General features: G+C 33.3%; 1 protein-coding gene across 7 annotated transcripts in view; it reads left to right on the top strand.

Moving 5' to 3' along the window:
- The window catches only part of TCF4 (transcription factor 4), a 422,297-nt gene that overhangs the window by 203,862 nt on the left and 190,980 nt on the right, over positions 1 to 27,455 (top strand). For all 7 annotated transcript variants that reach the window (XM_012541488.3, XM_023496179.2, XM_023496177.2 and 4 more), the window contains one exon: positions 8,399 to 8,463. In XM_012541488.3, coding sequence (XP_012396942.1) covers positions 8,399 to 8,463 — 65 coding nt within the window. The remainder of the gene's footprint in view (positions 1 to 8,398; positions 8,464 to 27,455) is intronic.

Genomic DNA, 27,455 nt, shown 5'->3' on the forward strand with positions numbered 1-27,455 from the left:
GAAATGTTTATGCCCCTCACAATCCTTGTCACTCTCCTCTGAATAGGCTGCAATTATTTTAAATAAAATACTTTCCTGTATTTAGAAGAGAACTATACAACTCACATGGTTTAGCTTGATAATATTTCCCCTTTCCTTAAATGTGACTCCTAAAAGTGAAGTGGTTTTCTATTGGAAAATACTCGTAAAAAATGCTAAAATCTCTGAAAGGTAACATTTTTGATTTACTTTTGACTAGACCAGTCCTGTTCAATCAAGTAACAAGGAATCATTATTTCTTCAGGAATATTCATATAAATCTTACTACTCACAACCTTTAATCATTTTCTCCCATGAGCATTGGAGGAGGAGAAATAGAACCAGACATTGGATTGAAATTTGAATCTTGATTCTGGTAATTATTTTATATATGAGACCTCAGGAAAATCACTTTATCTCTCTAACCCTCAGCTTCTTCTTCCATAAAATGAAGTTGCTAGAATAGCTCTGATCTTCAAGATCACTTTAACTTCTAAATTTATGATCAGGCATCCCAAGCTGGCATCCCCAGGTAGGTTGCTAAACCTTCATCTATGGAAGAAATACAAATATGCTTATGTTTCTGATTTGCAACATTAAATGTATTAGGTTTACTGCATTTCAAAGGAAAATGAAGTGTTGCTTGCAAACCTCAGCCCTGGATGCTTGTTTACTTGATTGTGTTAAAACATTTATTTTAGATTCTCATGCCATATACTCATTTTAATTCATCCTAGATGAGTGGGTTTGGCTGTGCCCTTAAATATTTCAGCCTATCTGGGATAAAAAGTTTGCCCACCGTTTTGAGATAGCACAGTGCTTAGATATACTAAAGTGGGTCAGTGATGAAATTTTGTCTCAACTTTTAACTTTTCATTATTAGTAGTATATTAGTCTCCTTTTAAGACTTCCATAACAGCAACTCTTTTTGAATTTGCCAACATACTGACTTAGCCTTTCCCTAGAAATGGAAAATTCCTTCTATTCTCATTTCCTTTTGCAAAACACAGTTTAGGTAACTGGAATAAACAAATTTCCTCCTCTATTCAGATGGGGAAAATAACAAAAGAAAGCAAAGAAAAGAATGACTATGGTCATGGGGGTAGCATGACACCGTGGAAATGTAGCTTCTAGAGAAATCAAGGAAATGACACTGACAGTAATTCCACTTATTACCTAGGTGATCTTGGGCAAGTCTCTTCAACTCCATGAATTTCATTTTCTTCATTTGTAAGAAAAGGATGGGAGGGTTAGATGTCCTCTGGGATGACTTGTAACTCAAAATCTCTGTCCTTGTGTTAAATTGGAGTCTAATATAATAAGCACTTATTAATCATTGGCCAGCCACCGCGGTCATATGATTAACCTGAATTAACAGAAGAATGGTGTAAAGTGTGTTTAAGCATATCATTCCCCCAATAAAGTTAAAACTCAAACTATGCCCTAGTTGACATTAAAATACGCAACTTATGATACAGTGGTAAAATAGCTAAAATGAATAAAATTAACTAAAATCCCTGCCCTCAAAGATCTTACATCCTCCTGAAGTTCTTACCAATGTTCATTTTAATTTGGGATTTTTCTTCCAGTACATATGATTGCTATCATGGTACAGCAGAACAACAGTGCAGCAAAGTCCTGAAATCTCCCTATAGAGATTTCTGAAGCACCAAGGAAGAACACTTCCTACTATTACATCCCCTGTCTCAACACTGAAACAAAGGCAATGTGGGATCGAATAAAGTATGCTGAATTTTTAATCAGCAGAATCAGGTTCAATTCTTGGCATGCTGCTTACCACGTGTGAAATTTTGAGCAAATCACTTAACTTGTCATGATCTCAGTGTCCTCATCTGTAAAATGAGAAATTCAGAATAAATGACCTCTAATGATGCTTTCATTTCAAAATCAGGGGCATCCAGTTAGCTAGCCATATTTTTGAAGGTAAAAAAAACTATCATTTTAATTAGAAATTTAATCCAATATTGCCATATCAACTAACAGTAAATCTAATACCATGACTTTGATGAATCTAGACCAGTTGGATGATATATGATATATATATATCATTGATATATAATGATATAAATGTCTGTTTTAAGAAAAAATAAAGTATAAAAACATTAACAGGAGTGAAATGGTCTACTGTGTAGATATAAATTGATATTACTTTTTAAGACATTTTTCCTTGCATAAAATTTTTGTCTCAGTGATGGAGTAGTTCACTGTATAGAACAACTAATTTTTCCCCTTATATTCACTCTCACTGCAGTTTCCATGGAAGTTAGTATTCTTTACTTGGAATCTACCTAATTACAGTTTTCTGCTGTGCTTTATAATTAGTTGCCATGATTTAACCTAGAAATGGTTGCACTTTAGTGTATGTGAGATGACATAGATTCTCTGTTTATCATTTATAAGGTTATAGAGCACCTAGAGACCTTTTAGGAAGTAAAACACCATGTAAATGTAAATTATAACCACCTATAAGACACTTTCATTAATTTCATATCAAATTCATGGGTCTTTTGAGCCTTGGGATGTTGATTCCCTTCAAAGTTGGACTACTAGTTTATTTGCTGATTTTTCCAGAGTAACAAAACTCTTAAGTTTGAATAGCATGCTTGAAACAAAACCATTTCTGTAAAATGGTATGAATTATAACTTATTTCCAAAACTGCTAAAAATCATTGTTAGCAATGTTTATGTGATGTTTTCTAAATTCAAAATCACAAATTTTAAATTGGATTTCTTAGACTTTTAATAAAGATTTGAATCAGGAATATTTGAGATAAGTTTTCTAGTCTGTTGCCCTCTACCATCTTCAGATGGAAATTTAGCAGTGAGTATTAGGGAAAGTCTAGCTCATTGTTGTCCAACATTAGATATATAGTTTTACATGATACTACTTAACTGAGTGAAATATTTACTCACAGGGGGGTTGCATTTCATTAATGGGCAAAATGACTACTGATTTTCTAAATGCTTTAAAATGGAATCCAGGAATAAAAGGCACTAAGGGAAAGCATATTGTTAACTTATAGTGTATGATAACAATAGTAACAATAACTGTCATAACTGATACTTATATAATACTTAAAGTTTATAAAGCACTTTTTCACAATTTTGTTACCTCAGTAGTACAAGTATTGTTGCCCCAATTTTTAGATAAGAAAACTGGGTCTCTGAAGTTGTGACTTGACAGAACTGAAATTTGAATATAGATTTCCCAACTCTGACACCAATGCTTTTTCTCTGATCAGTTACTATGTTGTGCTTTTTGCATATTTCTAAAAGTGAGGCTATTATTAAAGTTTATTTCATCTAGTTGTGCTCATGTGTCTAGAACATTTATTTTTGTCTGTAATTATTTGAACATTCAATCTCTACCAAAGTGATGGTCCTAAGATGAATAAATGTTCATTGAGTGGACCACTTAGATCAATAAGGATATCATGATAAGAAATAAGTGAAAATAATACAAAATTATACATAAATATTGAAAAATACTTAATTTTTTGTAAACATTAAACTCAATTGATATATCATTTTTCCCAATTAAAAAAAAATGTTTGTGTGTGTGTTAATTTTCATGTTTGTAAAGTGTCAAAAGAATAGTAACTGTGGATCTTTGTGTTGAAAGTATTTTCTGTTTTTGGGGGGCAACTATTGAGAAGGAAGTAACCTTTTCTTGATTGTAAATTGGCATCCCTTTTATAATGAAATAAAAATGAAAAAAGACATTTAGGATTTTAGCTGAATCCTTGAGTTTTATTTAAATAAGCTACACAGTATTTTTCTGGGTAATATTTGCACTATAACTACCAGATATGTTCTAGAGAAGGGTTTTCATATATCTCTCTTTTGTCTCTTCATGAATTTATTGATGTAAGTTGAGACTGCTCTCTTGAAATATTTTTATTGATAAAATTTTCGAATCTTGACATTGTGGAAAATGTTATTTAACCAATATGTTGACATCATTTATAAAATTTGTTTCATAGCTTTCACTCAGCCTTCGATCGGAAAACCTACATGAGATTCTATCATTTGTTTTCCATATACCATTCTTAACAGAAAATGGCAACTAGAAGCAGTTTTTAACATTTGGTCCTCTTGGTATGAAAATGAATCAAATATCTGACAAGATTTGTTCCCTGTATGTATTTCATACCATTTTTTGGCATATAACAAATATTACTAACGGGTACTTTTAGTTCTTAAAATATGGACAACAGTACACCATGCAGTAAAAGACTTGAGCGATTAATGCTACCCTTATGCCTCTTTTGAGTAGTTTTAGCCATGGGGCTTGGCACTGCCACCATTGTCTTTGTGCCAAAAAATATCCGCAGCGGCTGTCGCATTCTAGTACTGGAGGGTTGTCTCGAAAATTCCGCAGTGAACGCGTCGGGTTGGTACATCACTCTCTACTATCTTTTTCAAACACTGGAAAATAGAATCCTCTACTATTGCAAAGCTCATTTGGGGGATGGAGTTGGGGAGGAAAGAATCTGACCATTTCAAACTATTCAATGCAAGAGTCAAAAATCCATGTCTAAGTATATACAGTAAATGTAGAAATTAAGAGCTTTTGTGCTAGTGAACACAAATAGTTACTTAAAGAGCCTATTCTAGCATATTTATCAGCAGTCTTGCAAATTTTATTATCTGAAACAAATGTTCCAGTGAATTTTAAGCAGAAAATCAACATCAAGACCATAGCTAATTTTTAATGGAGAATTTATACAAAAGATTTTTTTTCCTGGAAAATGAAGTGTCATTTAAAAATAGTTGCTTGTTTCATCATCAGAAATGATGGTGAAAAATAGATATGTATACTTCAAATGGTTCTTGGGCTTTTTCCACAAGCACTGATTATTTTGCTCCCAAACAAGGGTTTTCATTCTGAAGGCAGATTTATAGTTGAATTTGGGAACAAAAAAGATGTAATAAAGTTAAAGGCTTACACTATCAGAATGAAATGTGTTCACTCATGATCTCCAGAATTATCTATTTGATGGTAAAAGTGGATGCTACAGATGAAATCTTTGCAAGGAGCATAATCCTTTAAAAAAAAAAAAAAGTCAATCTCCCAATCTCCTGCTGGCTGCTCTGCCTCTTTGGTACCTCACAGACTTCGACAGAGTCCTGGACGAGTGCCCATTGATGTCATGGAAACACTCAAATTACTGAGAATGATTCATGTCTATGCTGTTCTCTTATCCTCCCCCACACAAACAGGAGTAGATTTTTAACCCTGACAACTTGTAATTTGCAATGGGTTTATTTTTGTATCTAGATAAATATTTTTTAACATCGGAAATTAAAATGAGGCAGCCTGTATCTGATATGATAGTAAAGAACATTAGTACTATGAAGTCAAGATTACATTACTTTTAGGGTTATCTGTTCCATGACTACTGAATATTCTCTCTCTCTCTCTCTCTCTCTCTCTCTCTCTCTCTCTCTCTCTCTCTCTCACACACACACACACACACACACACACACACACACACACAAACTCTTTAGCACAGAATAGGGTTTTGCACATAATTTCAGAAGCAACCAAGTTGGTTATATATCTGGTCTTTGATATTTGAGGATAAGATTTGACAATTAAATTTCATGTTCATCAACTTGGTCTTGTCCATGGAATAAGAAGCTGCATCTTCTGCCTCTTTAAAAGTCATTTTTGATATAATGGGGTTGGGGTGAAAAGGAAGGCATTAGGTACAACTTCCCAGAAAATTAAAGCAAATTTCCTGAAATTTATATTATTATCTGTCTTTTTTTTAAAAAATGTACTTTATATGTAGATGTATATTTGCTGTTAAACTGCAAGGATTTTTATCTCAAGGAGCTAAAGACCAATATGGCCCACCTTCAAAATGACCCCTGATTTTAGCCTATTTTCTTCAATAAATGACTTGATTTGTTTTTAATAAGAAAACAATTAATATTTGCAATCATTTTACTATTACTGTTGAATTCTGGGACATAACTTTCTCCCTTAAACTTCTAACAATTTTCAGGCTAAGAGATAGAGAACGGTGATTTGAAAAATTTATATCTGACTTCCACAGTATATATGTCCATTTTATGTCTGTTCTTCAGTACTTATAAGAGTATTTTTTTCATTGCTGTGAGTGTTCTTTCTATAGACAGAACTAGTCAGGACCTTTCTGCCCATTAGTAGAAAGTCTTCATAAATTCCTTTGGCTACAAAATTTTTTAAATAGTCATTTCTCAGTGGCAAACTTTCTGCCTTTGTGAACTTGATTAGGCTGATTCCCAAATCACAGAAGCATAGCCAGGAAATATACACTGGAAGCTTTTCTACCATGTTAGTATTTGTCCAAACCTGACCTCTACTTTCTTAAGTGCTAAGAGTTCGTAGTCACCTCTATACCATGATGAGAATGAGCTTTAGCAGACATGAAGTTTTAGGCCTATGTTTTTTTCTCAAACAAGAGCAAAATATACCAAGAATAAATTAAATTGAGTAACACTTTCATCATCCAAATATTAGGCATTTTGAGGAATGATTCTTCATGTGTGGCAGTGATGCAATGAGTACGATGAGGAGCAGCTAGGTCTTCACTCAATGTTTATTGACAGTAATGAGGTGGGTAATTATAATACATGCTGCCTGTTTTCTGAGTTGTCTTAGATGGGCTTTGAGGTAGGAAGCATTTTTAGGGTCATGTCTATCTATTGATTATGATCTAGCTAGTGCTGTTTTTTTTCACAGATGTAATTTTGAAATATTCAAATAGACCTGTGGTCTTATTGATGTGGGTACTCCTTGCAGTGATGCACATTGTAATTCAGCCATGTCTGTCCACCTTTCCTACTGTTGTGCACATGTTCTTTGAAGTTAGAGTGTAAATTGACTATTTGAATTTAAGCACTTGGAGTAAGAATTATTTAATTCCTAGGATAATAATATTCCCACTGCCTAGGAGAGTGCCTCACATGTAACAGGTAATTAGTTAATGCTTGACAGTTCAAATTCTCCATAGAAAGTCTGTTTGATACATCAGGAGCCTCTTTTTCTTTCTCTTGATATTAGGAAGATACCAGGGCAAACAAATAAGCTATCTACTAGTTATCCCTTACTCATGCCATGTGACTAACTGATCATCTTTTTTAATTGTACATTTCTTTAAATGCATCTTTTGCTCGGATTCAAATCCATTGAATATGGCCCCATTGTTCTCTGATAAAAGAAAATAAAATCCGTGTTTATTACTATTGTTTAAAGCCTAAGTTTAAAACCTAAAAAGTTTAAAACCTCTTCAAAGGCAGAGGTATAGAAATACATCCCTTGGTTCTGTTGGTGTTCTCAGTATCTTGATAATATTTGCACCTACTAGGCAGGTAGTTCTTATGTATTAACCTGTATCTAAAAATGTTCTACCTTGAGACTTTGTGTATCTCTCATACACTTCTTATTATTTAGTTAGGCTTTTTAATATTACCCAATTTATCATTAAGGTTTTTTTTTTTAAAGAAACAAAAAAGAAGATTGTTTTTCTACTCTTGGATATTGCCAAAATGTATCCCAGTCACTTTTCAGGTCTTGGTTACTTAAAGAAAAACAAAATGGTCTTCAGAAACAAATTAGGTGATTGGTGGTGGTACATCATCTTGGTTTTCAGTGAGCTCCTGCTTAACTCCTAGGACTGTTGGTGAAATTGGAGCCTTAGATCTGAATGGGCAAATGTTCAACCAAGTCTCTCTCTCTCTCTCTTTTTCTCTCTCTCTCTCTCTCTCTCTCTCTCTCTCTGTCTCTCTCTCTCTCTCTCTTTCTCGTCAATTCCATCATCATGTTGATCATGAGGGAATTTACTCCTGGGAAAGAGGTTAAAAAAAAAAACCACCACCAGAATTCTGAATAGTTTCTTTGCTAAATTCACCATCTGGAGAGTCTGTGATTGATTAGCTTTGGCCTCACCATTAAGTGTCAATATAATCAATGGGAATTACTATGCTAGGGTCATTACATAGATAGTTTGCCTGCTGTGTAAATAAAAATGAAATTGTTTAAAATTTGAGGGAGAGAATGAAAGTGAAAATAAGGAATGTCAATTTGTTTGTTAGAGAAATTGGAGGCCATTGAAATGACAGTTTTTGGAAGTGTGGAGCAGTTTGGCTAAGAATAGGAATGAAGGATATTTTTTTTCCAGTTTATCATAGCCAGAGTGAAGAAGTGTTAATCCCTTTCTCTTGCTTGCATACATTGCCGTTAGTGCCTACTTTACATATGTAAACATCGGAAGGGAAAAGTAGATATCTGTTACCTGGAGGAGATTTTTTTTTTAAAGAGGAAAACAAAAATTTACACACCTTTTTTTTTTTTTATTTCTATTGACAGGTAAAACAGAAAGGGGTTCATACTCGTCTTATGGGAGAGAATCAAACTTACAGGGTTGCCACCAGGTAAGTGATAATCTATGCAGTGGAAGAGGTTGTGATAAATAGCCTGGTAAATTAGTTTGTTTTGTAAAGTAGATTATGCATTTTAGATTTTGACATAGCTATTCATTGCATGTTTGCCGGTAACTATTTCTTTTAAAATACTAAATAATGAATCACATTCTATTCTTAATCTCTAACCATAGCTTCTGCTCTATCTTCTCACAGTCACTGGTTTGAATTTGTATTTAGAGCCACCCTTCACTGACCAGTGATGATGTTTGTAAAGTATTGATGTTTTTTAATCAGGGTTCCATCGGAACAATTTTTTCATAATTCGGCAACTTTTAGAATGATGAAACTCTCAACACCGTGGAGCATGTGTCAGACCTTGGGTTTGGTGGCTATTGCCATAAATTATAGTTTTCATAGAGACTGTATGATGTTGTGTGAAAACAGGGTTGTATTGAGGGATAAAAATGTCTGTGAAAATATGATTTGTTGTCCCTTTTTGTTTCTGAATTGTTTTTGGCTGGAAGTCAAGGCCAGCAGGCTAACAGCAAAGCCGTCTCAAGGGAACATGCGTGAGCTAGAAAAATAAGAGGACTTTAATTAAATAATAAAATGCCAATGTAATACAAAGGTATAGCATGTGTGTATTTGTGCTTCTATGCACTTTGCATTTGCATACTTTTAACTCTCCAGAGAGAGACTGATGCTAAAAATACTATCCATAGCCAAAAATCTAAGCTTTGTTTTAAGACAATTGAGTTTTTTGAAAGATGCTTTCTTTTCAATTTTAGCTTTGGTATTAATAATATGTTTAAAACTCTTTTTCCACATTTTAAAAAGCATAGGCTTTTTATTAATACATATATTTGTTACTTTGGGAAACTTCAAAGAATTTAATAACCCTTTTCAATATTCAGGGTCTTTTACTATTTTATTGTTCCTCTGAACAGAATGTTTGTTCTTATTGTAAATAGATTGGGAATGCATGTTCTCTTGAACTCCTTCATTACCTATATTCTTAAATGATATAGAAAAACCTACTTGAATTTTTAAAACAACTTGTTTAGTTTAGCATAGAAAAATGTAAACCAAGTCTATCAATCAAATAGAATCCATGTAGTTATATTCATTATCTATCACTAATATACCTCTAAAGGTGGAATTAGAGTTTTCTTTGTGCATCTGTTTCCTTTTTCAAGTTTCGCCTGTTCCATTGCGCCCCCAGTTCAATCATATTCTGCACATAAAGGATTGTGGAGATGAGATAAATTGTGGCTTGGTTAAGGACTAATGCAGCACATGTTGTAGAGTGCAGTTCATGGCAGTTTGTTTGGAAAGAATTCTGCAGGAAAGAAATTTACAGCGCTTCCAGTGTAGCGGAAACATCTTTGGAATGTGAGTGCAAATGTTCGGGGTAGATAGCTTGGGTGACAAGCCTCTTAATGCTGTGTCTCTAGTGTAAAGCTTTCAATTCCTGTGGAAGGTCCTATTCCTGTGTATCTGGTTTCTAAGGGTCAAGGCAGAGATCATTAAAGTTTTGGGGAGAAGAAGGTTGACAACATCCTTCCTTTTTGCAGATGGTGATGGAATAAGTCTGTGTTTTCACTGGGCCCCTTTTGTTGGTCAATGAGAGAATAGGCGTGCTTGCCCCTGCATCCTTTCTTACTAATAGGAATTGGCGTGATTCCTTACAGACACAAAGATTTCCTCTGCTGACTAAGCGAGAGGCCCCTTAACTTGTGAAATCATCATTCAGACTGCTTGAGTCTGACTGTTTATGTATAGGAATACATATACTAGGTTTGCGGGGAACACTTTCCTCTGGTGAAACTGCAGTGGTGCCTTTTTCAAGGACAAGGTGAGATGGAAATCTGGGAGGGGCCGAAGGCTAAGGGTGAAGATAGTTCGTTGTGCGATGTTTGGAAAATGGGTCTTGAGAATATGTACATATGAGTTTGTGTACATATATGTCAAGGCAATCAATATATGTTAAATATATAAGTAAGATGGAATGTATTTTTCCTGTAGTGTAATGATGTAGTGGTCTTCATGTAGTAGACAGAAAAGGAACTCTGAACTGTGGAAGATTCCTTCATTCTTATTTCTGCTTGCTGGGTGTGAGTCTTGCATGGATCAGCGATCACTATCCATAGCATCGTCTCAGCAGTAACCATGAATAATATGGTTACTTAGGGACAAAGACACGGCAATAGTTTAGAGCCTGTTTGAATATAGGAAATAGAATCTGAGGGTTATAATATGTTGACACAATTGTTTTTTTTTAATTAATGAATTTTGAATTTATAATTTTGCAGAAATTGAAAATAGAACAGGATGTGGTATATTCTAAAACATCATTCAGCCTTGTGCCCTTTTATTCAATAAATCTGTGTTGAACATTCAGCTATGTGAAGCACAGAGAACTAAGTCCTTGTGTTTTGGGCTTCTAGTTGAAATAGATCATAGTTGAAATGAGTCACCACCGAATGAGAAGGGGATACTCTCATAGACACAAAGTGATATTTACTTTTCTTTACTTCCTTTTCCTTCATTATAGAGTTCTTGAAGTGGGGAACATTTAGATGACAGATTCTAGGAATTACCAAAGGCATGATTATATATCACTGGATCATGTGGCCAATATCACAATGAACAATGTATAAAGTACAGCTCTGTTAATATGCATATTTGAACTGTAACCTCTTGCCAAGTGGCTTTTGAACTCTGAGGCTACAAAGAAATAGAAGGAAGCAACAGGTATTGTAATTAAAGGGAGGGGGTGGGATGATATTTTTGATGGATCTTATGAAATGTTTCAGTTTTTGATGTCTATTTTATTTCTATTAAGGATTTAGTTGTCCAGTTCTTAGCAGTAATAGTGTTAGTCATGTGACTTATACAACCTGTGAATCTTATTAGCAGACAAACTCTATCATTCTTTTTTTAATCTACCAACTATTTTTTAAGGAAAAAAATAGGAAAATAGGTCATTGAATCACTTAATTTTGAACTTTCCTGAGGTAAACATGTGTATGTTGTATTTATTAACCCAGTGTTTTAAGAGAAAGTAAAGAAGAAAATCATAAGGATTTTAAAAAGCAGAAAATGACATTTTAGTTCTCCTCTTACTAAATGATGACAAAACTAATTTAAATCAAATTGGCTTATGGAAATCACACCCAGGCTGAAAACACCCCTGCCAAAATGCAACCTCATATAACTTTTTACTGGCACAGAGAAGAAAATGTATAATGGAAAGTCTGACAGGAACCAACTCGAGTGGAAATGAACTTTTTAGTAAGGTGGTCCAAGTTAAGTGCCATAGCTAATGACAGCTTCTTAGCAAGGATTGCTGGAGACCATGGGACGATGCATTCTTTCTTTGTGGCCCTGATGATTCTAGTAGTCCTTATTTTGCTTAGGTGTCCATTTGCTAACTGGCTTGTTGATGTCACTGGGACAAATTTTGGACTTTCTTACATAGGAAAATGAAAGGGAATTAAAAAGCAGTATTCATTATCATACAGTTGTCTAGAGTTTACTTTTTAATACCTTTCTTCAGGATCCTAAGCACTTTAGATTTGGAGGTAAATGACCCAGATTTAATGTCAGCCTCTGTTTCTGACCTTGGGAATGTCCTTTGCGATTTTGTCTTAATATTCTCATCCTAAGAAGGATGATGTTCCTGTCTATCTGGAACCATGACATTGATACAAAGAAAAAAATAAAAGAATGTTTGTGAGTTCCTTTGGGACTTTTTCTATGAAAATTTAGAAATGGAATGCATTGTCTTTCATTGTCATGTTTACTTGGTAAAATCTCTTCATCTGAGATTGGTCTGAATCCCTTGTTAATTCATTCATCTAATCATATAGGCATATTTAGATAATGTGATGACTAGCTTATTACAAGAATATTAAATCTATTTTTACAATTAAATTTATTATTACAAAAATATTATATATTAAAATTAACTGCCAGAACTTTTTAAGACAATTCAAATTAAAGCCCTTTGGTACCCCGAGACTTTACTACACTTATGTGCACAAAGGTGGGTATGTCCAGAAAGACTACTGTTTTCAGTTTAAGCTCCTTTGCCCAAATTTGTTTAACATAAACTTAGTTTAAATGATATTCTTTTTTTCTATATATGTTTATACATTTGATGACACTCAAGATTTTTATGTAGGCTAAGGTTAAAAGTGTTAATTTCTGAAAATGTTAAAAGAGTGGAACAGTGTAGAAATATTTTGAGTAATCGAAACATTTACAATCCTTTTTGGAGTATCCTTTATTGTTACAAAGTCTGTCTTAATTTAGCTATATGTATCCTATAATAATTTATTTTGTTTATAAAGTCATCATGATGAAAATGAAGTATACATTCTTGAAATAAGTTTTATTGATTTCTCTTATTTTTTATAACATAATGATTTGTGGAAACACCTTCTACTCCTGCCAGAATTAAATGTGTAATAAAGAAAAATTGTTAAGCAAAAATACTTGATGCAGTTACTTTGTTTTGCAATGTGGCTATATGAACATTCTATCCTCCTTGTCCCCTACCTTTTGTAGATAGGAGAGAAATACAATTCATTCTCTACTTTCCAAGACGAAGTATAATTTTTGAGTTCTTGACAGCTGAGTTTCCTTTTAGTCATCTTTTCATTTATGTTGCTGTAGCCATTGAATAATTATACAGCAATTTGCTTTCAATTATTTTCAATTTTTGATGTTTAAAAAATGTGCTAGTAAATATAGATTTCCCCACTCTCAATTTGTGAGTTATTTAAAACTTAAAAACAAAGCCAGTAGAGCCAGATTCAGCAAGGGAAAATACACAAGCAAAGAAGGCACTGATGCATGTTTTGTTTTCTCTGAAATTGATAGTGACCTCTGAGAATAGAAATTAATATTATGTTTTTATTTGAGAGATATATAATTTTGGAATTATAATGATCTGAGATATTATGGATTTTTTACATGAAAATATTTTGATTTTGTACTTTTTCAATAAATTATTTAGAGGGAGTAAAGGCTAGACTAAAATACATAACCATTTTTCCATTTTCTTTATCATTCTAAAATTTTTTTTTCAAGAAAAAAGATAAAGATCCTATTTTTAAAATAGCATTTTTTAATTCATCCAATTTTTTTTCTCTTTCATTTTAAAAATATCCTGGATTTCTGTCATGTCTCTGGTCTAGGGGTTATTATGAAGGTATGCAGAAGCATTGTGTGCTTAGGGATTAGGGAATCATTACCCATAACCTTTCATGGAAAATATTAACAATATTAAATAGCCTATGTGCCTTTGTAGATTTTGAGCCCAGTTATCTTGAAATAATTGAGTAGGAATATTGTAGTTGACAAAAAGTGATAGAATTTTGGAACTATAAGGGAAGATCATTTGGTCTTAATTCATTTTAAAGAAGATAAAAGTTAGCTCTCAGGAAAGTAAAGTTACTTGCCTAAGGTTACAGAAGTTAATGGCACACTCAAGACTCGATTCAAGGTTATGTCACTTTTTCATGACACGATGCTACAGATATATGTGTATATATAAATACAGGCATGACATTTTTACAGGTACATATATTTACATGTAAAATATCACAGTAATCTTCTGCTTTACTCTGCAGAGCCACAACTACATTAATTTGTTTGAGATTTCTCTTAAGTATTTTTTTTTTTCATTCTGATTGGGGAGAAGGGTGAATTGGAGAAAGAGAAGAAAACTCCTCAACCTGTCAAACTAAACTTCTTATAATTAGGATATTCTAAACAATTACATGAATTTTTGTATTTGTAAATCATTTTGAGATTCTACAAAGGAAAATATTACAGTAATAACTAGAGAAATGCCCAATATTAATTGAGACATAATCATATTTCCTTAGGAGATTCTTACTTATTCACCATCAAGTTATCATAAAATACTTCATTTCCCCTTTCCCTACACAAATCATTTACTATTAATTTGAGAGAGAATTTCTAATGTAGGTAGCTCTAGCTGACTAAATTATTGAGTGTGCATGGAGCTTCACTTTTTCTTTATGAATTAGAAATAGCAATAGGTGTCATTTTGTGTCATAATCACTTTTCCATTTAGTTGCTATCAATGAGTACCTACATTCGTAAATAGCATTTTATAGCTACAAAGTGTGTTGGTCCTTAAAAGTGCTTTATGAAGTCAATAATGCTAATATTTTTGTCATTTATATATGAGTAAATTGAGGCTCAGAGAAGATAAGGAATTTTTCAAGATCATAAAACTGATAAATGACAGAACTAGGATTCAATCCTAAAACTTCTTACTCTATAGCTTACAAATTACTCTTTTCATTATACCATACTAAATTCAGCATGCTAAAATTTGTGTTAAATCTTTTGACAGTCCTAGTGCATGTTAATTAAATAAATATTGGACCAGAGGTGGGTTTACCCTATATTTTTGAATCTGTAAAGCACAGTTCAGTTCCATTTTGACTCACTTTCATTTATACACTGTCATGGAAATTAATATTGATCTCCTTGGGACTGATTTTGGAGCCCAAACTAAATTTGGCTCCTCTTAAAGTCATGGTGCCCAAATTAGTGCCATGTGAACTCCAGGAAAAAACCAATTGTAGGCACTACCCCCTAAAACTTGGTCTTCATTGAGATGTAATTTTGCTGTGACTCTTAAAAGTCATCTTGGGTTCTTTCCTAAAGACTCTAGCCCGCCTGGGATCCCCGCTCCTAAAGGGTGCCCCATAGCCCCACCCAAGGGATAGGGATGGCTACTGAGATTAGGAAAGTGCCCTATTGGGCCCCCAAAGCCTCCCCTGTAAACCCCCACATCTCTTCATCCCCCTCCTTCCTGGCCACACCCCAGGAAAGGGGCGGTCCTTGGCCTGAGGCTCCTTGATTTCTTTTAATAGGTAGATGTCATTTTATGTAAGGAATAAGTTATAGTTCAATCTTGATTGGGTCAAAAACAAGACTTAGTATGTATAAATTTGGCTGTATCACTGATAGAAATTATGTGGTCCAAAATCTAACAGCAAAAGACAAATTGAACAGAATATACTTCTGTCCCCTCTCTGACTTCCTGTCTTGTTAAGATGTTAAGAATTTATGGTTTATAATAGTTGCTAATAGATTTTATGAAATGGTCTGTCCATAATAACAAAATTAAGAATCCAGTTTAAAAATCAAAAGAATTTTGCCCAATAGCTTAAGACAGAAAATGAATAGAATTGTCATTGAAATTGTAGTGTGTTTATTTATGAGACAACATAGGAATGATATTCTAGAATCCAAATTGAAATTTCATCAGAACCCAGGAATTAACTTCTCAATTTTTATTGAAAGCATTAAAGGAATTTGGATAACCACTAACAATTAGGATTTCAAATCTCCTTCTTAAATCATTATTGTGAATAAGAAAATCTAGTTATTATGACTAAACAAATAATTCAATCAATGCTAAGTCATAGCTGTATGCTTATGTACTTGAATTTGAAAGCACAATAACCTTAAGGTTGCTTCTTTATTTATTGATGCCTGGATATAACAAACTTTGTTCTTCCAAGGATTTGGATATGTTATTTGTGAATGTGCACACAAATGAATATGTACATTCATATAAGTACACATATTTAATTCTTAAATCATTAGACCTTTTGTGTCCTGCTGGTGTAAATAAGGGGGAAATAAAGAACAACTAACATTCATATAATTGTGAAATTGCAAACTGCTTGGAAATTTTTTTCACTTTAAAAACTGAAAAACTGTGTATTTTAATAGTGAAAAGGAAATGAGAAAAAATCCTTACATTTAGAAAAAAAAATTATCTAAGCTGCTTTATTACTTAAATATCCTCTTTCTCAAAATGGATTACTTCATTAAGAATGTCCATTGACCTAGAAATCAGGAAATCTGGGTACTTGTTCAATCTCTTTCTTTAACAATCAAGATGCATTTATTAAACATTGAAGATGTTCTTGATTTACTCTTTAAATGAAACCATTTCTTCATTTGTAAAATATGATGTTTGAATTAGACCCTGGATACCCCGTTTAGCTCTAAAATTCTGTAATTTTGTGAGGCCTAGGTACTGTAGTAATGATAGAAGCATTCTTAGTTTATAATTCTTCATAGATTTTTTGATAAATGAATTATCTTCTCAGTTTAACATAGCACTTTCATGAAGCTAACAGTTTCTGAACTTGTCTCCCAACCCTAATCTCATAGTGAAATGTCTCAGTGAATTTGGATTTGTTTTATTTTTCCTAAGAACATTTCCTTACCAGCCATTTTATGGCTTTTGGAAATAGATTTAATTTGATGACAAAAATAGAGTCAGAAATATGTCACTTTAGCTTTCAGGCAGTGACCTTCACCTCTCTGTATCTGCATTTGGGTCAGGGGAGAGAAGGGCAACTTACATGTATGTATATGTGATATGTGTATTTACATGAACACAAAATAATCTCTCCTCATTTTTACTTTGCGAACCTCAGGGTACTGAATCTTTGCAGTTTTATTGGTATTGTATACAATAACTTATTAAATTTCATCTCTGTCATACACCTGCAGTAAAATAACAAAACATTGCCGTACTTAAGGAACATGTGTGTGTGTGTGTGTGTGTGTGTGTGTGTGTGTGTGTGTGGTATATTGCCCCCCTTTTCACTCCAGCCCTCCCCCCAACAGCTGCTTACAGATTTCAAGATCCATTGTATATATTCCCTTGAGCCCACCTCTAATAATCGAGACACATCTGCCATTGCAGTATTATAGGCATATGTAGTTTTATTGAAAACTATACCTGTAAAAAATTAAATAACTCCTACCTCAATTAAATTGGCAAGCTACCTTTTGCAAAGATCATATTGCAGACCTCTTGAGACCTTGTGAGCTCATTTTATTCTTATATTACAAATCACTAAATGTGTTATTTTTGTTTAGTCAAGTAACTAAGATTTCCTCACACTTTGATAGCAAATGCCTTTTTCATCCATTATCACTTTTTTCCTTTCTTCCCTCCCTGCCGTTACATATACAAATATCATACAAACTATGCTAAGCAAACATTTCAGATTTGACTGCAGTAGTCACAGGCTAAGATATTCACAACTAAAGGGTCTGAACCTGCAGCTTAGCTGCTTCTTAATTTACTCTAGTAAGTGTGAAATATGCATAAGGGTCACAGAATTGGGTTAAAATTATTTATTATTAATTCATCTTATTTTTAGGAAAAGGATTTTTAGAAGCTGTTTTGGGAGTCATCACAACATTATAATAACTCAGTTAGAAAATGGTACAGTGATAAAGAGGAAATGCACTGAGTTGATACAAGGCACTGGGAATTAGATGGTTTGATTTATTTCCTCAACTTGCCATTTATTCACTGAGACTTTGGATCACTTTCTTGACCCTAATTCTTCTACATCTGAGACACTTCTCTAAAATCTCAACAGAAAAACTGCACATCTGTTTTACATTTGAAATATTACATGTTTGTAAATTATTTTGAGTTCATCTAAAGGAAAATTTTGTGAAATATAAAGAAATATAAAATATTTATAGAAATCTTAATGAATGGTCATTCAACTACCCAAAATACTTAAAAATGTTTCATAATGAATCAAAAATGTATATGTTATATTGACATCATTAAAATAATATAAACTAATATAGATTAATAAAAGTTCAGAAAAATTTTAAGTAGAATGTTCAAGAAATATGATAAAATTATAAAAATATATCATCACACCTTTTCTAATGTAGAAGCAAGTTCTAATATTGTTGAAAAATAATAAATTGAAAAGGGATCAAGAGACATATCAAAACAGCATTGACAAAAAAGTAACAGGTAAGCCATCCATTGTAAAGCAGATAGTGTGGCAGGTCATATGTTCCTGAAGGGAAAAAAAAAAAATCACATGGAAATTGCTTTAGGGAGTGTCAGGAACAAAGTTGCAGTATTGCTGACATCTTAGACTAGCCATTCAGTTAAGTTGCTAATAATTCATTTCTCATTTTCATAATACCATGCTCTGAAAACTGGTAATTTCCAGACAATTCAAAGCAGTTAAGCCAGTACAGTCAATATGTACATCATTTGATTGTCAACAGGAATGATAGTATCAGCACTACAAATACAATCGCCAGTACCATCATCCTCATCACAACCTAGTCTCAAGAGCCATTTTTATATTCAAGTCAATAAATATTAAAACACTTTCTCTTTTTAAGGCTTTCATAAGAGTATTTACAAGTAACAATTTTTACCCTCATGATAGCACTTCAACATTGTTAGTAGGTATCAGTATTTTTATCTCCATTTTACAGATAAGGAAACTGAGAATTAGACAGACTAGTTTATTTGTCCAGAATTGCATAGCCTGTAATTAGCAAAGCTATAACTTGAACTTCTACTTGGTTTTCCTGCTTCTAGTTTTCTCAATCTTCAGTCTTTCCTTAATACAACTGCTGAAGGTGCTTCAAGCCCAGAACTGATTGTTACTTCTTTACTCAAGAAGCTTCTTTGGTGATTCTCTAATGCCTTCTGAAACAGGTTAAAACTGTTTGCATTTATAATCTGGCTCTAGCTCTAACTGCAGCTTGCTTTTTCAGACTTATTACATAGCTAGCATTTCTATAATAATTAGATTTTGCAAAGTAATTATATATGTGTTTATACATATATACATATACAAATATATGTGTGTGTGTATAAAATTTGATCCTTTGAATAACTTTGTGAGATAAGTGCTATTTTAATCTGCATTTTACAGATGAAGAAATTGAGGCTCAGAAATATTAAGAGACTTTCCTAAGGTCATATAGCTAGTAAATTCTCCTTCACACATTCCATGGTCCAGGCTAACTAGTTTGCTCTCCTATGCCATTCCATTCTGTATCTTAATGCATACTTGCAATGCACACCTACTTAAACTTCACCTCTTAGCGTACTTAGCTTCTTTTAAAGCTCAATTCATGCCATTTTCTATGATAGGCTTTTTCCCTACTAAAAATTACTTTTATTTACTACACACACACACACACACCACTCACACTCACGCATGTACATATATATATAGGTGTATATATAATAAAGAAAAGATACACGAAAATATAGGAATGTAAAGCAAATGGTTAATTTACATCTGTATCCATATTTTTTCCATAGATACATATTCTATCTACTTAAGGATATACACATTTTCATGACAGAATACAGGTTCCATGAGGACAAGGAATACTTTGAAAAAAATGATATTCTTTTTTCCTGGAACAAATGCTTATAGATAATAAATGTTTGTTAAGTGGTTGAATTGCATCACTGCCAGTTTATCTTCCTTGCTTACAGATTTTATCCTTTAACTTCTGCTCATCGCTTCAATATTTTCCTATTAAAGATCAAACTCCTTGACCTATTATTCAAGTACTTCTCCAGCTCATTATCTTAAATTCTATTATTCTAAAATTATTTCACAGTATTCATTTCCTTCATGTTCACTACGTTGTTTTGGAATGGGACTACTCATCTTTCTTTGTTAAGATGTCACCAATTTATCCAATTAAGCAAGTACTTCATATTTTCAGAACACTGTACTACACTTTGAGTGTAATGGAAAGTTTAAGTAAAATAATATTTCTGGGCTCATGTAGTTTACAGATTAGTAACATTAAGTTCATAATCCCCCTTATCTTCCCATCCCTAATATACCTTTTGAAATCCTACCTATCCTTTTAAAGTTTATCTTAAATGCCACCATAATAAATCTGTTCCTTCTCTCCTCATGTTGGAAGTTCTTTTTTTTCCCTTTGTCCTTGCATAGCATTTACACCTTTTTGTCTGTTTTCATCATAATCTATTCTTCCTTTTAGTCGTTATACAATGTGTTACGTATTTTTAGGTGCCAGATTGCAAATTCTATGAGGACTATGCTTGTAATATTTTCATTACCTTTGCATCTCCCATCAAAATCTAGAATATGTTTTAAATATAGTAGGCATTTAACAGCTGGGTTTGAAATAAAATACTGATAGACAGAAATAAGAAAGGAAGATAGAACCATATATTTAGAGTATCTTGATCGTCTAGTCCAATTCTCTTATTTTATAGGTGAGCAAACCTTAGGCCCAGTATTTAGTTCCCCAAGACAGAAGGAAAGACATATAAGAGAATAAGGAAGACTGGAACAAGAAATCATAGGAGGCAAAGAGCATAATCTTTGTATAGGAAGTCCTACTTAAGAAAGTTGAATTGTAAACGATCCCACACACAACTGAAGAGTAATGTACTCTACATTGTAATCTACTCTACTGACAATCCCTTCTGCTCATTTCAAAACTTCCAATCTCACTTTCCTTGTTCTCTAAGCATATTCCTTAGCATGTAAATGATGAAAACCCATCCTATATTAGGAATTGACACAAAGAGGTATATTTTTTTAAAAAAAATAAGCTTTGGGGGGTGGAAAAGAACACCAAAAATTTTCTCTTCATTGGCTGAGGATAATGAAATTTAAAGACATTTTGTTCTTTATATATCTTTCCTTTTTTTTTTTTTTTTTGTGAAACAATATCGTAATTCAGAATTTTCTGCCCAAGTAAACAAATCCCTGTTAGTAACAAATTTTAAAATTCCATATAATACTCTTGTTTTGTATAACTTGTTTTAGTTTCATAGAATGTGAGCCCTTTGAGAGTAGAGATTTTCATTTTAAGTTTTTATGCCTGTAGAAGTTGTCATTTATTAAGAATTTAAGAAATACTTGTTGAGTGATTATCAGGGTTTGGACTAGAGTTTATTTTCTCTTATATATTTACTTTCTTTATAAGTCCTCTTACTTAAGAGCAAAAATTCTGCCAATATCATAAAGTGTATCTACTGACCATTTTCTATTTTCCTTGGATCCTTTGGGGTTAATGGTTTATCTTTTTAAAGGAAGTGAATCATAAGTGAGTTTTTAAACAGGAAATAACTTGGTATAAGAGAAAAGGCAGAACAAGTCAAATATTAGCTACTCTTTTTAAACGTCTGTAAACATTAGATTAAAGATGTGTGGCTATGTAGAGAGATGACCAGAAATCAATAAGCAAAGATCATTTCTCTATAAAGTAGACCTAGCTAGGTAGATGGCCTTATAACTGTGATCATAACTTTTGATTATATCTATTGAAGGGAGTAACTTGCTCCAAACAGATGTTTAAAGAAAACAATTAAAATGAAAGACACTAGAAGAAATGAGATACTGCTAAAATAGAGTTGATGCTAATGGTAAAAAAAAAAAAAAAAAAAAAAAAAATGATTTTTAGATAGAAAATTCTTTTACCTGTTTTTCCTCTTTCCTCTACCTTGTTCTTTTTCTTAGGGACACAGCAGGGCCTGGAGATAAGAATTTCATCCAGAAGAGGAACAATACTGGCTTGAATCCTTTCTGAATCATGACTTCTTTGTTTATGGACAATATTTCCTTTCTTCTAACTTTGTCTGTTAAAAGATAAGAATCTTTGCCCAGAATATGAGGGCAAGAAGATAGTGTATTCAGTTAGGATTTGGAATTAAAGGACCTAGATTTGCTGTTTTGGGAGCATATTGAGAAAATAGTTCAGTGCTAACTTACCTATATGACCTTGGGCAAGAAGTTTAATAACTTAGAGCTTTGGTTTCCTATAAACCATGGTATTATTTCTTTGCCAAGAACGTACCAAACACTTTCAACAGCAATAGCAACTCTTTGGCCATACCCATTGTTACTATGTAAGTTTGAATAGCTTAAAACTACACTAAGACTTTTAGAACACTTTGTATATGGATGCATAGAAAAGCCAGACCCAGTGAGAACTACAGATAATATCCTCCATTTGGATTTTTAACTTTTTTTTATCCTTGTTCCTCCTTCTTCCTTTCATTACAATAATTTCTTCTCCTTTTCAGTTTTCTATTGTTGGTTTTTTTTTTTAAACAAAATATTTTTGAAATTTGTCATGAGCAAGGATGAATATACCATTGTTCATAGGGAATTAGAGAAAAAGAAAGGTTGAATCAATACCTGGCTCATTGTAACAGGGAGAAAGGATGATATTGAAACGAGATAAAGTTTGAACAATAGTTCAATTTGGTTGAATTTGGTTGAAATTGTCTTTGTTTAAAACAATTTTCAATTTCTTAACATTTCTACTATCTAAGCTGATAGTCAAAGTGCTCTAACCTGTATCTTGCTTTGTCACATATCCATTTCTCCACCCCCCCACCCCAACCTATTGCTGCCCATCAGCATACTTCTGCAAAGAACAAAAGACAGATGTATTTCCAGTCACTATTCAAGAATGTATATCAGATTACTTTGTTAGGCAATTATGCAAGTTTATTAAAAACCTACCACGTCTTCAGCACTGTGCTAAAACCCTGAGGATTCAATGACAAAAGTAATTTTTTTTTAGATCCAATGACAGAAGTAATCTTTATTTTCAACAAGATTACATTATATCAATGGAGACAACATGTATGTATATTAGTATACAAAGAGAAATTCAATAGTAGGTGGGAGTTCCAGAAAGGTAAATAACTGAACATTGTAATGTAGGAGAAAGAGCACAGGTTGTAGTCAGAAGACCTGTCTCTGAGTTGTGGCTTTCTGCTCTTGAGGGAAAAAGAATCATTTAACATCTCTGGGCTTGGTTTTACTCCTGTATAAAAGGATGACGTTGAAGTAGAAGAGCATCAAAATTCCTTCCTCTCTAAATCCTGTGACCCTTTGAGAACTGGGTAACTAATAATGAATTGGGGATGGTCATCTACAAATAATATAGGTAGCACAGACAAGTGAAAAAATAAAAATATGAGTTTTTAAAGATGTAGACATGTTGTCAACTCACACTCTGGGTGAGCACTATTGGTGAGGATTGAACTTTTATAGGCAAACTGATTAGCCAAACAGTTGTCACCACTGCTTCTGCTCATGCCTTCTCATTGGCCTGTAGAGTGTGAGTGCACAGTCTGACTGACAGCTGTCTGTTGTCAGTGTGCCATCTCTGCTGTCTTTAATATTGATTGAACAACAACACAGACATCTGTAGAGCTATCTGGAGCTCTGACAGGGATGCCCTGCCTGCCAACTCTGATTTGATTGGGAGGGGTCTGGTACTTAGAAGGGAATATACTTGAGGAACCTAAAAGAGAATTTGAACCAGTTGTCCATCCTGTGTTTGGATAAATTGCCAATAAATCTGCCTTTGAGGAGACGAGCATCCTGAGTTTTTGTTGACCATGGCAGTGAGATCTAGTTTATAGCTGTCCTCAGTTTCCTGTATGATTCTTCAAATTGGTAACTAGTTTGGTGTTGTCAAATGGTTTGAGTAATTAAAAAATGAGCAGGATACGAAGCTGAATTTTAAGAAAATTTATTCTGAGTTCTGGGTAAGATAACATGAAAGAAAGCAAAAATTCCTAACTTTCTCACATATAATCCAATAATAATCTAAAATATGATGACAAAGAAATCTAAAACAAAACAGTGAGCATCATATTAATGAGCAAAATATTATAAAACAGAAGCTAGAAGTTGTAGCATTGAAGAGGAAAGACAAGCATGAGTTCAGGTAAACAAGTCAGAAGAACATAACAGTGCCTTGACCATATCAAGGAAGGAAAATTATGTCCATGCCATAATCAATGGCAGCTAATGGTAGAACTCTAACTGAGGACACCAAAGTTTGCCAGCTCTTTGAACTCAAACATACCAGGAGTAGTTTTGAAAGGCAGCATACAGGAACCCGGGAAATCTATATTAGGAGGTCACAGAGCTTGATCATTTCCATTCAAGATTGCAAAAGGGGCTCAAATCTGGCCATGACTCAAAATCTCAAATTTGGAATTAAGGTTGAAGACAGGAATAAACAGAAATTTTATGGATTTATGGATTGAGAGAAAACCAAAGAAAAACCAGAAAAAATATGTCTTCACATGTATAAGTGGATCTTCTGGGAGGGGGAGGAGGGAAGAATCATTTGGCTACAAGGACTAAAAGAGAACCTAGAAGAAATGAAGCCAAAGATTAAAAAATAAAATACAGCTCTGGAGAAACAAACAAACAAAAAAAAAACTAAATAGCATAGAACAGAAAGTAGAAAATATTAGCAGACTCCTTGAAATTAGAATAGAGAAAGGCAAATTTTGTGGCTTTGTAAGAAAACAAGAAATATGAGAACAAAAACAAAAATTTTTAAAAGGAAGAAAATGTTAGTTATCTATTGTTTTCTCAAAAGTAATTTAGAAAACAGGTTTCAGAGAGATAATTCAAGAATCTTTAGATTCCCTGAAAACCAGTACAAAAAGTTGCCTTAACTATATAGTTTAAGAAATCAAATGAGATTCAGAGAGCAAAATACAAATCTATCAGTCACCTTCTGAAAGAAACCCCTAAATGAATTATCACAGACAAACTATATTGTTTCTAGGTCAAAGAAAAAATGCTTCCAACACACAGAAATAATTCTACTACCAGACAACCAGGCAGGATTGTATAATACTTCATAGCAATCATTCTAGACAAAAGAAAATCTTGGAATAAAATATGCCAAAAGCCAAAAGATAAAGATATACAACCAAGAAAACTAACATACAAGACTGAGTATAATTCCACAAGAATAAAAAAAAAAAATGAAATTTTTCAGTATTTCTGATGAAACCATCAGAACTAAATAGAAACTTTGAAATGAAAACAGGATTCAAAAGAAAACACTGTAAATGTACCTATGAAGAAGGTTAACAAATGCTAGATTGCTTATATTCTAATAGAAAAAAAAGACAAATGGATGTTCAGAATCCTAATATCTTCTAACATTGCAGAGGGAATTAGACATATAGAAGGACTAGGGTTTTGTTTTACATTATCATATTAAGAGAGGAAGGGAAAAGAAAGTAATATATGAAGGAAGACATGAAGAAAGAAGCTAGAACTTAATGAAGTTTCATGATTGGGTGCTTGGGAAGAAAAGTGTACAAAGAAGAAAAAAATGAGAGGTATATATTACATGGATCTCATCTGAATTAGACAAGGAAGATTCCTAACACACACACACACACACACACACACACACACACGTACACACAACTCACCTTTCCAAAGCCTTTCCACACAATGTATTTTGTGTAGTAATAAGTAAGATTCACCAGTGAAATATGTGGAAATTGAAAAAGGATAAAGAAGGAGGGGAATAGTCATGAATATAAAAATCTCAAACTAACAAAAATAAGATTAAAAACAAATAAAAGATAAGAACTGGTTTGGGGGATTTGAGGGAGAAAAGGGCAATTTAATGGAAGCAAATTTCTTTAATTATAGGCCATTATTGTTTACCACATTCCTTCTATATCACTGTCTTCTTCTGTTAAAAGAGTGAAACAAAAGGCAAAGAGAAGAAAAGAGGATATGATGGAGAAAATACATAACAATCACGTATGAACATGAACAGTATGAATTTGTAAAATGGAAGAACATACTAGCATAAGAAAGAAAATAAAATCTAACCATAAATTGTTTTATTAAAATAGATGGAGCATAAGATAAGGGATTGGAGCAAAATATATAATATGTTGTGAACTCAGAAAAGCAGAAATAGTGGTAATGATTTCAAAGGCACCATAGACAATTAAATGAAATGAATATATCATTATATAAATAATACAAATACATCATATATATATACTACACATATAGGTAGGTGATATAGATAGAGATATTTGCCAAATGCATTATATTTGAATACTACAAAAAAGGTAATCAAATTACCCAGTGAATAAATGAATAAAGCATTTATTAAATGCTTTCTGTATGTAAAGAACTATCCTACGTGCTGATAATACAGATAGAAAAGTAAGACAGTTCTTACTCTCAAGGAGCTAACATTCTAATAGGGAAGCCCACATATGGAAGATTTCAGCTGCAAGTCAATCCAAATGGTTACATTGTCCTAAGAGAATAGCAGCAGAGCAGATGTGATGCCTCTTCTTTCATATCATTTTCACTGATAAAAATCACATCATTTCCTGATGTTGAACTGTTTGACAATGCCAAGGACTTTGGTAACAAGAATTTGGGGGTTTGGTAATAATGGTCTTCAGTAGCTGTAACGATAGCACCTAAAGGAGTTGCCAAGATCTATCTCTACAAGGATTGTTTCTCAGGAGGATAAGTGCAAACACTGGACTGAAAACATTACAATTCCAGTGTGGTGGTAGTTTGACTTTTCTACATGTTATCTCCTGTCTCTCTCCTAAGTTTCCCCACTATCTCAGTCAAATTTAGACTGGTCTACTTCCTGTGAGTGGAGATGGTTGGCACTTTCTCCACAAGAGCCGCTTCCTTGGATGATGGCTGTGAAAGTTAGATTGGGAGTGCTTCTATTCCCAGCATTCTGGTGCTCATTTGCCTGTTGGTGGCAATTAGCCTTCAGCTGTTACTGGCAATGATGAGAAAGGTGGATCCCTTTTCAGTGGTCATTGTTCCTCCCAGTGATGGGCAGGCTGGAAAAAGATCTAGTAGCCTGGAAGACATTGCTGTTCTAAATGTTCTTAGGGTCAGAGTTCAGGACTTTATTTCCAATAATGGTCTTATTCTATTCCAAAGATGGTGGTTAAGGTGATGGTCAGTGTAGTTTGACTAATCTGATACATGCTGCCTTCCATTTCTCCTTTAGGCTGCTCTGCTACTTTTAGCTGGGCTGTTTTATTGGTTTCGTATGTGACAGTTGGTTGGAAATTGGTGGGATGCCTGACCTCTTCTTTCCTGAAGTTTCTTTCCCAGATAATGACTATGAAGGCTGTATTAGAAGCTGCAGAAGTCTTAGAGGTGGTGCCAGTCCCAGTTCTTGTGCCTATTTTCCTATTGGTGAGAGTTGACCACAAAAAAGTCATTCTGTAAAAAATGTGACTTTTTGACTAAACCCAAGAGAAAGATGAAGAAGGAAGAAATTAAGGACTTAATTAGAATGTTAGAAAA

Source organism: Sarcophilus harrisii, chromosome 1, assembly GCF_902635505.1.
Source record: "Sarcophilus harrisii chromosome 1, mSarHar1.11, whole genome shotgun sequence".
Classification (NCBI taxonomy): domain Eukaryota; kingdom Metazoa; phylum Chordata; class Mammalia; order Dasyuromorphia; family Dasyuridae; genus Sarcophilus; species Sarcophilus harrisii.